This window comes from Sorex araneus, chromosome 4 (genome assembly GCF_027595985.1).
Source record: "Sorex araneus isolate mSorAra2 chromosome 4, mSorAra2.pri, whole genome shotgun sequence".
In the NCBI taxonomy this organism is placed as follows: domain Eukaryota; kingdom Metazoa; phylum Chordata; class Mammalia; order Eulipotyphla; family Soricidae; genus Sorex; species Sorex araneus.
Genome location: NC_073305.1, coordinates 209,139,421 through 209,152,549, shown reverse-complemented (window position 1 = coordinate 209,152,549; position 13,129 = coordinate 209,139,421). Strand labels below are relative to the sequence as shown.

The following is a 13,129-nucleotide window of genomic DNA, read 5'->3' as shown; positions in this document are numbered from 1 at the left end:
CAAGTTCTTAGGTTCCCTACCTCCTGAAGAAACTTAAACCAACTCTTATCTCTTGAACATTAACCAAAGGATTTTGTATTCATAACAAATATAAAAGATTAAATTATATATCAGGAAATCTCATGTCAGGACCTAGAGAGAGTAAAGAATTTGTTAGTTGCTCTTGAATATATATATTAAGCTAAACTGATGTTTCTTGATGAATTTGCATCAAATTGAGTTAGAGTAATATAGTATTTAAATTCACTATTAAATTACTTAAATGTCTCATTGTAATTCATGAAAGTTCTAGTAATATATAAAGATGTTAAGCAAAAATTCTTGAATATTTGTTAGTATCATTTATAATATTTATTTTGAATTAATCAAAATCTAATGTCCCCTCTGCATTTTTTAAATTAAAAAAATTTTATAAAGTAGGTCACAATATTTGATTACATTTAATATTCAAACACCAATCCCACCACCATTATACCTTCCCACCACCTTATTTTGGATGTTTCCATCCTGAACCCCAACTCCTGCCCCAAAGCAGAACCGAAATAACATACTTTATATTGTTTGTAATGAAAAACTGCCAAAAGTGCTACAAGAAAGTTTCCTTAGAGGAAAGAGTGTGAAGACAGTTGTATTTCACCCAGGGACCATTAAGTCCTTCCATAAGAGATCGCTAACGTGTTAAAGGTTGAGCCTTGTATGTTTTTATATATATATATCTGTAAAAAAAATATTTCCCTCTAAGATTGGTCGCCTTCTTTGAACCCCATCAAATGTGTGGTACTCCTGGGGTATGGGTTGTGTGTCGTATGAAGTGTCAGGCGGCTGCATGAGCGGCTGTACCGTCCAGGAATAGATTGACTCGTGGGTGAGGCCAGGCCTGAGCCTATGGAGGGTGCCAGTGAGCATGGCAGCGATTGAGTTCTGGAGTTTTTCAGCTGCCCGGGCTGGGCCCCTTGGGGCGGGGAGGGCTCTCACCCACCTCCCTCCGGGGCACCCTGAATGAAACAACCTGGCGTGGGGTCCAGCGGCCTGGTTATAATGAGTGTCATGTTATGCTCCCTTCCGGGAGAGAAGGACTGCATTTTTTTTTTCTTTTAATTTTATTGAATCACCATGAGATGGTTACAAGCTTTCACGTGTGGGTTACAATCACACAATGATCAAACACCCATCCCTCCACCAGGGCACATTCCCCACCACCGATATCCCGGATAAACCCCCCCTTTCCCACCCTCCCCCTGCCTCCTTGGCAGACAGTATTCCCCATACTCTCTCTCTACTTTTGGGCATCATGGCTTGCAACACAGACACTGAGAGGTCATCATGTTGGGTCTGTTACCTCTTTTCAGCACACATCTCCCATCCCAACTGATTCCTCCAGCCATCATTTCCTTAGTGATCCCTTCTCTGTTCCATCTGCCTTCTCCCCTCCGCTCATGAAGCAGGCTTCCAGCTATGGGGAAATCCTCCTGGCCCTTGTCTCTACTGTTCTTGGGTGTCAGCCTCATGTGATGTTATTCTACACTCCACAAATGAGTGCAGTGAAGGACTGCATTTTTATATACTCATCTGACTCCTGTTTTAAGCAGTATTATCAGTGTCTTTGTTAACATGGTCATCATACCAGTTTCCTTCCCAAATAAAGTTTGTAATTTACTTTTAGACTAAATACAAAACAAAAAGCCAGGGAAAATGGGAAGCATTTGGTGAGTGGTTACTGAAGCTGGAAGCATGGTCTTAGACTAGCCTTCTAACTACATCATCACTCAGTTTCCTATTAGGCTATTTTCGTCCCCATTCATGATCTCTTAAAACGTTGCGTTTGATTTTTCCAGTGATTGTCTTTGGAAGCTCTTGAACAAATTCCACCTAATGAATAAAAAAATATATATATTATGAGACACTTGATTCCACTTTAATTATCCCCACAAAGTACAGTAAGAGTTTTCACGAAACTGATGTTGAGTTTCTGAGTCTGACTTTGCTCAGTGTCTTGCCCTCACTGGATTTCTTGAACACACATGACTTCTGTTCAATTTTTGTTTATTTGTTTTGGGGTCACATCCAGCGAAGCCCAGGGCTTACTCCTGGATTTGCACTGAGGGATGACTCTTGGTGGCTCGAAGACCACGTGAGATGCTGGGGATAGAATCTAGGTCGGCCGTGTGCAAGGCAAATGTCCTACCTGCTGTCCTCTCCCTCCGGCCCCATATTTTTAAAGGATGACAGAGGAGCACCAACACGTAGAACTTGAGTATAAATTCTCTTACACTGGAGTGTTAGCTGAGCAGGCAGAGGAAGCCAGACCCTCCCTGACGCTTTTGCACAAGCAAGGCCTGGCTTTGATCCACGGTACCATATGGCCTGAGTACTGCCAGGTGATGCCTCAAGGCAAGATCAAATCATTTCAATCCTTTGCTACAAGAAAACATCCTAATTCCTTTACCCCTCCACCCCCCAGCCTCCCCCACCAGCCCGGGTTTAACCTACTGTTGCTGTAAGAAGTTGAAGCCACACCTGAATGAAGCAAGAAACAGCAAGTTCATTCTTGCTTTTTTTTTTTTTTTTTTTTTTTGCTTTTTGGGTCACACCTGGCGATGCACAGGGGTTACTCCTGGCTCTGCACTCAGGAATTACCCCTGGCAGTGCTCAGGGGACCATATGGGATGCTGGGATTCGAACCCGGGTTGGCCGCGTGCAAGGCAAACGCCCTACCCGCTGTGCTATCACTCCAGCCCCCTCATTCTTGCTTTTGAGCTTTTTTCATTAAAAAAAAAAAATGGAATCACTCTGACATAGAAATTTGCAGAATTGCTCCTGATTGAAATTCAGTCATAGGATGTTCCAACACCCATTGCTTTAGTGTACATTTCCCACCACTAATTATCCTCCTGCTACCTGCCCTGGCCTGCCTCTATGGCAGACACCTCCCTCCCTCCCTCTCTCCCTCCCTCCTCCCCTCCCCCTCTCTCTTTCTCTCTCTCACTCTCTCTTCCTCCCTGTCTCCCTCTCTCCCTCTCTCTAGCCTCTCTCTAGACTCTCTCTTGACTTTCTTTCTCTCTAGACTCTCTGTCCTCCCTCTCTCTGTCCTCAACTCTCTCTCTTTCTTTCTCTCTCTCTCTCCTCTCTCTCTCTCTCTGGACATTATGCATTCTGGTTAACAATATAGATGCTGAAAGGTTATTATGTATATCCCTAGGTGTCCCTGACTTTACAGTAAAAACCAATTTCTTATGTGACTATTTTTTAAAATGTCTTCAAAAAGCATTTTGGGGTGTGTGTGGGGTGGTGGTGATGGTGGTATGATTGTACCGCAGGTAGAGCGGGTAAGGCACTTGCCTTGCACAGAGCTGACCTGTGTCTAATCCCCAACATTCCAGATGGCCCCCTGAGGCTGGCCAGGACAGTCCCTGGAGGCAGAGGAAGCCCTGAGTACCACCTGGTCTGGCCCCCAAACAAAACAACAATGAAAACTTCAAACAAGCTTTTCTGAAAATTAATTGATAACCAATTTAGAGAATTTAATGGAGAAAATATAGTTAGCTGGCAGTGTACTACCTTTTGATTTAAGTGTTGCCAATTGAAATGAACTTCTTAAGCCAGGTAGTGTAGAGGTGAGGTAAATGTATATATCTAACCTAGAGACAACAACATTGCAAGCAGGAGATCCAAAGAACCTTAAAAATGTGCCTGCTCACAAAAGTCAGATCAAAGTGGATTAAAGATCTCAATATCAGACATGAATCTGTAAGGTACATAGAGGAAAATGTAGGCAAAACTCTCCATGACATTGAAGCTAGAAGCATCTTTAAGGATAAAACAGCACTGACCATGCAAGTGGAAGCAAACATAAACAAATGGGACTACATCAAACTAAGAAACTTCTGCACTTCAAAAGAAACAGTGACCAAAATACAGCAAGAGCCCACAGAATGGGAAAGGATATTTACCCAATACCTGTCTGATAAGGGATATTTACCCAATAACCATCTGATATTTACCCAATACCCATCTGACAATGGATAATATCCAGGATATACAAGACACTAGTAGAATTGTATTAAGAAAAAAACCTTCAACCCCATCAAAAAATGGGGAGAAGAAATGAACAGAAGTTTCCTCAAAAAAGAAATACAAATGGCCAAAAGGCACATGAAAACTGCTCCACATTGCTAGTCATCAGGGAGATGCAAACAAAACAACAATGAGATATTATCTCACACCACAGAGACTGGTACACATTCAAAGAACAAAAGCAACTAGTGCTGGTGTGGATGTGTGGTACACATTCAAAGAACAAAAGCAACTAGTGCTGGTGTGGATGTGGGGAAAAAGGGACGCTCTTTCATTGTTGGTGGGAATGCCGACTGGTCCAGCCTTTCTGGAAAACAATATGGGCAGTCCTTCACAAACTAGAAATTGAGCTTCCATATGACCCTGCAATACCACTTCTGGGAATATATCCCGAGGATGCAAAAAAGCAGTCGAAATGACATCTGTACCTATATGTTCATTGCAGCACTGTACACAATAGCCAAAATCTGGAAACAACCCAAATGCCCTAGAACAGATGACTGGTTAAAGAAACTTTGGTACATCTACACAGTGGAATACTATGAAGCTGTTAGGAGGGATGAAGTCATGAAATTTGCTTATAAATGGATAGACATGGAGACTATCATGCTAAGTGAAATGAGTCAGAAAGAGAGGGACAGGCATAGAAGGTCTGCACTCATTTGTGGAGTGTAGAATAACATAACATGAGGCTGACACCCAAGAACAGTAGATACAAGGGCCAGGAGGATTACCCCATAGCTGGAAGCCTGCTTTATGAGCGGAGGGGAGAAGGCAGATGGAATAGAGAAGGGATCACTAAGAAAATGATGGCTGGAGGAATCAGTTGGGATGGGAGATGTGTGCCGAAAATAGATAATGGACCCAACATGATGGCCTCTCAGTATCTGTGTTGCAAGCCATACTGCTCGAAAGTAGACAGTATGGGGAATATTGTCTGCCATGGAGGCAAGGAGAGGCTGGGAAAGGGGAGTTATACCGGGGATATTGGTGGTGGGAATGTGCACTGGTGGAGGGATGGGTGTTTGATCATTGTGTGATTGTAACCCAAACATGAAAGCTTGTAAGTATCTCATAGTGATTCAAAACAAAACAAAACAAAAACACCTGCTGGGGCCGGAGTGATAGTACAGCAGGTAGGGCGTTTGCCTTGCACACAGCTGGCCCGGGTTTAATCCCCGGCATCCCATATGGTCCCCCAAGCACCGCAAGGAGTAATTCCTGAGTGCAAATCCAGGAGTAACCCCTGAGCATCGCTGGTGTGACCCTAAAAGAAAATAAAGAAAGTGTGCCTGCAGAGGAGACAGCTTGGGGAGTGGGAAAGAAAGCCTGGGGACATTAGAGGTAGAAAGGTCACACAGGTATGGGGTTGGGGTGGGAGCAATGGATGTTGAAACTCTATGATGAACAACTTTGTAAATTAATCATGGTGCCTTAAGTTTTTTTTTTTAAATAATTTTTTTTAACTTAACTGTTCATGCAGAAGATCAGTAGGATCCTAGGTTTAGGAAGTTGCAGTCCAATCTTTATATAAAAGTATTACTAAATCCTATTTGTATAAAATCTCTATACTTACTATTAATAGGCCCTACTGTAGTGGTATCATTAAGCAAATTACTTGCCTTTCTTGGATATTTGTATGGAGCAGTTGATTTTTTCACATGATCCTGAAGTTCAAGAGTTAGTTTCTCTGGGTTGGAAGATTGAAAGTTTGCAGACAAGACAACAAAAGCTTTCACTACCTGTAGGGAAAAGACAAGTTATATCAACACCATTTAAAAAAAGTTTATTTATTTTTTATCAACGCCTTTTTTAAGAGGGGTAGTGGTGGACTGCATTCAGCTTTCCTGAGGGCTCTGTGCTCATTAGATCACTAGATCACTCCTGGTGGTGTTTGCGTGATTGTATGTAGTAGCTGGAGCTCAAACCAGGGTTGTCCACGTGCAAGGTCCTTCTTGCCTAATCATCATCATCATCATCATCATCATCATCATCATCATCATCATCATCATCATCGTCATCATTCTGTTGATCGTCGAATTTCTTGAGTGGTCTCAGTAACGTCTCCATTCGTCCTAGCCCTGAGATTTTAGAAGCCCCTCTCTACTCGTCCTTCCCAATGATGCTGCATTGGAGGCTCTTTCAGGGTCAGGGAAATGAGTTACTGGTTTTGGCATATGAATACACCATGGAGAGTTTGCGAGGCTCTCCCATGTGGGCAGGAAACTCCCAGTAGTTTGCCAGGTTCTCCCAGAGAGAACTAGGCTATAAGATATCACACAGTCACTTTGCGGCCATGCGCTTCCAGGAGCTTGCTTTTTTTTTTTTTTGCAATATTTAGAATCCACCAATAAGATACTTTTTGACAATAACACCCAATGCCAGTGGTATAAATATGGCATAACTTGTTCAGGTTTAGGAGTACATTATAGATAGGTATGAATATGACATCCACAGTGCCACTATAAGAGGTTATTGTCTGTGAACAGGAAGTGCAGACACTGATGAGAGGATGCTTCTAGACAAATTGTTCCAAAATTTCTGTCACTTTCTGAGTCCAAAGGAAACTTTTATAAGAAAACCCCCTTTCATACTATATGGTGTCCTCTTCAAACTAAGGTTATTTCTGTCAATCGCTGAGTTCCCTTCGGGATCCTATGCAAGCTTGTAGGTCTTACTGAGAACCTGGCCACAGTCTCCTATTTGCGTTGTATTTCTGTGACAGAATGTATTCTGAATTGCATGGCAAATGTATGATAGAAACTGCTGCTTTTGTGACACAACATCGATTTCTTCACTTTTCATCCTGCTTCCTATAATTGGGTACCCCTACCTTCAAGGAGTGGGCCAGCCAGTTAGCATATACTGTTCTCTAGATCATGTTAGATAGATTTGATCTGATCTACAGCAGGCAAATACAATGTTGGAAGTAACTTGAAACTCTTGGGAAAGGGACAGTGTCACTACAAGAGGTTGATCTGTGTATGTGTGAAACGGTCGCTCTCTGGTATGAGGAATCTGTCCTATTGGAGCCAACATAGAGAATACCAGATTCCAGAAATGGAGGCAAACCATTTTGTTAACTTCACATCAACCCTTGAGGGCATCTGTCCCTAAAAACCTCACCCACATGTATGTGAGTCAATACATTCCATACTCCATCGCTTTTGGCCTTTTGGCTTAGATCAAGTGTAGTATCTGTTCTAATCAGTTTAATATATTCCATACTCCCCGGCACCTCCCTTTCTGCCCCAAACATCCCTCTTTCCCTTCCCCCCCATACCGATGATTTGGGTTGAGTTTCTGTCATTTGCACCAAAAAAAGAATCCTCTTTGGAACTCAACTCACTTGCACTTGATTGACACTTCTGGACATGTGTGTGCCTCATAATGAGAATAATTTTTCTTTTGGAGCCATACCTGGTGATGCTCAGGAGCTACTCCTGGCTCTGCACTAGGGAATTACTCCTAGCAGTGCTCAGGGGACCAAATGTGATGCTTGGGATCGCTACCTGGATTGGCTGCATGCAAGGCAAGTGCTCTACCCATCATCTAGCCCAAGCTGACTATTCTTGGTTAATTCTAAAGTGTCAGATAAACTGAACTTGAAAACACAGAATTGCTTCCTCAGTTAGTGCCATTCACGCTACCTCTCCTCGGATTGGGTCTGGACTGCTGACGACAGCTGATTCAACAACGGCTGGGTGCTCAATAAGTGCGCTCTCCACTTCAAATGGGCCAATACGGTACCTGGAAGAGGAAAAGAAGCCTTTTATTCCTCCACCATCCAAGAAGGAAATCTCTGGTGAATTATTACTTTTAAACCTGGCAAATGTACAAACCCAGAAGAAATGATGACATCATCAGCTCGGCCAACAAACCATAAATACCCGTCACTGTCCATTACTCCTCTGTCTCCAGTGACATAAAAACTCCCTCTGATTGTGGCAGCAGTTTTCTCTGGATTATCCTAGAAATCAAAGATGACATTTTAGGATTAACATGGTCAGAATAGAAAAAGGGATCTACTTCCATAGACTAGTAGATGGTATTTTCTATTTTGCAGGAAATTTAGTACTGTCCAAGAGTATTTTTTAAAAAGCTAGCTTTTCAGTACAAAAGAAGAGTATGGGGGAAATTTTCTGCCATAGAGGCAGGGAGGGGTGGATGGGAGGGATACTGGGGTTCTTGGTGATGAAAGATGTGCACTGGAGGAGGACTGGGTAATAGATCACTGTATGACTGAAATTCAAACAGGAAAGCTTTGTAACTGTATCTCACGGTGATTAGAAATAAAATATAATAAAAGAAAAAAAAGCTAGCTTTTCTTCTACCTGTATCATTCCCCATCTACACCTCACCTAGCTTCACAATTTGCCGAGTTCTCTTTTTCGAACAATCACAACAATCAACATCTCACACTTAGGAAACTTGTAGAGACAGTGAATAGTCTATTTTATAGTTGAGGAAATAAACTTGAACTTTGTGACTTACAGCAAAACATGGTGGACTTGAAGTTGAATCTAAGTCTGTATGCGCCTTATGGCACCCATCACCTTTTCTATTAAAATATGAATGGGGGGACCGGAGCTATAGTACAGAGGGTAGGGCGTTTGCCTTGCACACGGCCAACCCAGGTTCCATCCCTGGTATCTCATATAGTCCCCCTATCACCACCAGGAATAATTCTGAATACAGAGCCAGGAGTAGCCCCTGTGCATCGCTGGGTGTGACCCAAAAGGCAAAAAAAAAAAAAAAAAAAGTGAATGTGGGTGTGTCTAGCAATGGTATAGCAGGTAGGGCCTTGCATGCAGCTGACCTGGGTTCAATCTCTGGCATCCCGTATGGTCCCCTGTTCATCACCAGGAGTGATTCCTGAGTGCAGAGTCAGGAGTAACTCCTCAGCATTGCCAGGTGTGGCTCAAATTCCCTCCTCCCCTGATGTGTGTGTGTGTGTGTGTGTGTGTGTGTGTGTGTGTGTGAGATTAATGGGCAAAAGAGGTAGTACAATGGATGAAGCGCTTGTTTTACATGCAGCTGACCTGGGTTCAATCGCTGGAGCCCCATGTGGTTCCCTATCACTTCTGACACTCCTCCCTGTACCTGTCAGGAGTGATCCCTGAGTGCAGAGCCTGGATTGAGCCCTGAGCACTGCAGAGTGTACCTCCCCCCACCCCACCCTCCCCCCTGCCTAAAGCAAAGAAAGAAAAACATTAAAATGTGAATAGTTAACTCTAATCCTCATACCACATATTCAGAGAAGAAACAGAAAGGTCGTGTAGATTTTAGTCGAAGGGCAATTTCCCCTTCTTTGCCATTTGGTAGAATGTTGCCATTTTCATCTATAATCTAGGATAAAAGAAATGATTTTAGTTCTTATTTCTTTTCCCACAAAAAATCAAACCAGGTAATGAATAATTATATAAGTATGCCAGAAAATGAGAACATTCTCTTTTCTTTATTAAACCAGTCGTATGTTTTCAACCCACCTGGACATCATATGGTACTACTCCTTTCCCCATGGATCCGGGTTTAATTTCTTGTCCTTTCTGATTGGCACAAATTATTCCCTGTTGAGAGGACATATTTTATGTAAGCATATAAACATTTACTTACCATAGCTATTTGTCACACGAAAATGAAGTTTTTCATGGTATTCTTTTGAAAGACTTTCAAGTCTTTCATGGCTATCACTGAGTTTCCAAGAACTCTTGTTTGCTGGGGGTTACTTGTGCTGGAGGAACATTGCAGGATGGGGATCAAAACCAGGTCTTTTATTTTATTAAAATTTATTTATTTATTTATTTATTTATTTATTTATTTATTCACTGAATCACCATGAGAACAGTTACAGGACTTTCAGGATCAAGTCTCAGTCATACTATGCTCAAACACCCATCCCTTCACCAGTGCACATGTTCCACCACCAAGAATCCCAGCATACCCCCTTCCCACTCCCCCTCGCCTGTGTGGCAGATGATTTTCACTTTACTCTCTCTTTACTTTGACTACATTCAATTTTCGACAGAAAACCCACTGTTACTCTTAGGAGTTTTTCCCCAACAATCAGACCTGTCGAAATGGTACCATTAGATCATATGTTTTCTATTGCTGATAACAAAGAGCATATGATGTTGCATGGTCGCGAAAGCGGCCGCCCAGTTTTGGGATTCTGGTATTTTAGTAATTAAGTCCAGAGGTATTTCTGCCAGCAGCCACTGCACTTTGAGATTGGTTTATGTGCCTCTGGGACCGTGGCTGTTCAGGAGTGGAGGAGCTGTTCGTGAGCGGCCGCTCGGGGTCTCATTTGGGCAGGGAGCAGGGCTGGTTCTCCCCGCCCCCATCACGAGATTCCCCATGCACCCCATCACTGCAAGCTCCTACCTTTCTGTCCAATTGGCTCTGAAAGGTGGTGGTCGCCATGCTGCCACAATGGGGAAAGGCCGAGGGACAAACACCCTTTCCCTCCCCGGGCTGCACGGGGCCGTAGTTCACAGTCGAGGAGTATATCTGCCAGCAGCCGCTGCGTTCAGAGATTGGTTTCTGTACCTCTGGGATCATGGCTGCTCAGGGGTGGGGGAGCTGTTCCTGAGCGTCTTTCTTTCTTTCTTTCTTTCTTTCTTTCTTTCTTTCTTTCTTTCTTTCTTTCTTTCTTTCTTTCTTTCTTTCTTTCTTTCTTTCTTTCTTTCTTTCTTTCTTTCTTTCTTTCTTTCTTTCTTTCTTTCTTTCTTTCTTTCTTTCTTTCTTTCTTTCTTTCTTTCTTTCTTTCTTTCTTTCTTTCTTTCTTTCTTTCTTTCTTTCTTTCTTTCTTTCTTTCTTTCTTTCTTTCTTTCTTTCTTTCTTTCTTTCTTTCTTTCTTTCTTTCTTGCGTCACACCCGGCAATGCACAGGGGTCACCCCTGGCTCATGCACTCAGGAATTACTCCTGGTAGTTCTCAGGGAACCATATGGGATGCTGGGATTCGAACCTGGGTCAGCCGTGTGCAAGGCAAATGCCCTACCCGCTGTGCTATCACTCCAGCCCTCAAGCCAGGTCTTTTAAATGCAAAGCACACGAGCTGTTTGAGCTCTCTCCCTGGACTAGACCAGTTCTTATGAACTTAACATATTCATCATAATTAACTTGAACTTAACATATTCATCATACTCACATGTAAGTTTAAGAACCAAACTTAAAGGCATCACAATTACCTATGTTTCTAGTTGAAATACAGATTGCTGGGACCTATTCCAGTTTCTCATTTAATAGATTTGGGGTGGCATCTTTTCTTTCTTTCTTTTTTCTTTTTTGGGTCACACCCAGCGCTGCACAGGGGTTACTCCTGGCTCTGCACTCAGGAATTATTCCTGGCGGTGCTTGGGGAACCATATGGGATCTGGGGATCAAACCCTGGTCAGCTGAACACAAAGCAAATGCCCTATCCGCTTTATAATAGCTCCAGTCCCAAATAGATTGTGATTTTTTTTTTTTTTTTTTGCTTTTGGGTCACACCTGGCAATGCACAGGGATTACTCCTGGTTCATGCACTCAGGAATTACTCCTGGCAGTGCTCCATATGGGATGCTGGGAGTCGAATCCAGGTCAGCTGCGTTCAAGACAAATGCCCTACCCTCTGTACTATCACTCCAGCCCTGAGAATTTATATTTTCTACCCAAATCTCACAAAGTGCTGATACTGCTGGTTGGAGATTCATACCATGAAAACCCCACCTGTAGACTAGAGGGTCTCAATTTTTCCTTCTATTTGAATCTTGGAGAGCTTTAAAAATTTCGAATGCCTTTTAAATACTGCTAGTAACCTAATTGAGGGACGTACCGTAACCAACTTTGACAACCACTTCTTTAGACTAAGGTTGTCACTACGGGCACCTGTAATAAATTCCCTACCGGAGAGTTTGGGTTTTCCTCATGCATTGGAATGATAAACTGTCAACTTTGGACCTCCCCAGCCCCTAAGACCTCTGAGATCTTCTGTGTGGGAGGCAGCAGGGGGACAATGAAATAATCCCAATCCCCCAGTATCTAAACTAGTGAATAAAGGGCCAAAGAGACAGCATATTGGGCTGGATGAAAATGTTTCGAATATAGGAGGCCCAGATTTGATTGCTGGCACCACATGGTCTCCCAGACATGGCCAGGAGCAACCCCCCAGGCACTGAACTGGCACTACTCAATGTTCTCCCCAAGAAACAAAGCAAACATAACAAGCCAAGAAGCAAACTGTCAACTCAGAGATTTTAGTAGCTATTGGTGAATAAGAAGTAAGATCTTCTGCAGAACACCATAAAAATTTAAAGCTTGGTGTGGTTGGAGCGATAGCTCAATGAGTAGGGCATTTGCCTTGCATGCGGCCAACCCAGGTTCGATTCCCAGCATCCCATATGTCCCCTGAGCACTGCCAGGGGTAATTCCTGAGTGCATGAGCCAGGAGTAACCCCTCTGCATTGCCGAGTGTGACCCAAAAAGAAGAAAAAATTTTAAGCTTGGGTCAGAGAGATAGTATATAGTAGGTGTTATTATCTAAAACTTATCTTGCATGTGACTTGTTGGATGTTTGGTCAGTCCTTTCTTCTCTGCTACAAGGAGCAAAACCCATCACAATGCTTCCTAAACACTCCCATTTCCTTGGTAGCATTGTAGCGCTGTCGTCCCGTTGTTCATAGATTTGCTTGAGCGGGCACCAGTAATGTCTCCATTGTGAGACTTGTTACTGTTTTTGGCATACAAATACGCCATGGGTAGCTTGCCAGGCTCTGTCATGTGGGCAGGATACTCTCGGTAGCTTGCCGGGCTCTCCGAGAGGACGGAGGAATTGAACCCGGGTCGGCCGCATGCAAGGCAAACGCCCTACCTGCTGTGCTATCTATCCAGTCCGTCCATTTCCTCGGTATTCATCTTTAACTTCTCCTTTGTGCTCTGCTTCCCCTATCTGTTAATCACTCATTTCCCCTAACCAGAAGCTATGATTTATAAAGTCAGATTCTTCAGAGATCTCTGGATTTTGTATTTGTAAGTGAAATATTGCTTTTCCCTTTCCTTTGTGTCCTTTGCAGT

The 13,129-nt window shown here is 43.0% G+C and overlaps 1 protein-coding gene and 1 non-coding gene across 2 annotated transcripts in view; one reads left to right on the top strand and one right to left on the bottom strand.

The window, feature by feature from the left end:
- Window positions 1-1,782: 1,782 nt before the first annotated feature.
- ACSM4 (acyl-CoA synthetase medium chain family member 4) overlaps window positions 1,783-13,129 on the bottom strand; it is a 40,818-nt gene continuing 29,471 nt past the window's right edge. Inside the window, exons 8-13 of the mRNA XM_004604100.2 lie at window positions 9,564-9,644; window positions 9,322-9,423; window positions 7,917-8,044; window positions 7,725-7,824; window positions 5,697-5,816; window positions 1,783-1,869 (exon numbers count right to left, since the gene is read on the bottom strand). Of these exons, the coding sequence (XP_004604157.2) occupies window positions 1,783-1,869; window positions 5,697-5,816; window positions 7,725-7,824; window positions 7,917-8,044; window positions 9,322-9,423; window positions 9,564-9,644 (618 nt within the window). The remainder of the gene's footprint in view (window positions 1,870-5,696; window positions 5,817-7,724; window positions 7,825-7,916; window positions 8,045-9,321; window positions 9,424-9,563; window positions 9,645-13,129) is intronic.
- On the top strand, window positions 7,235-7,424 carry LOC129404457 (U2 spliceosomal RNA). The gene has a single exon (XR_008629885.1). It is a non-coding gene; the product is annotated as a U2 spliceosomal RNA (small nuclear RNA).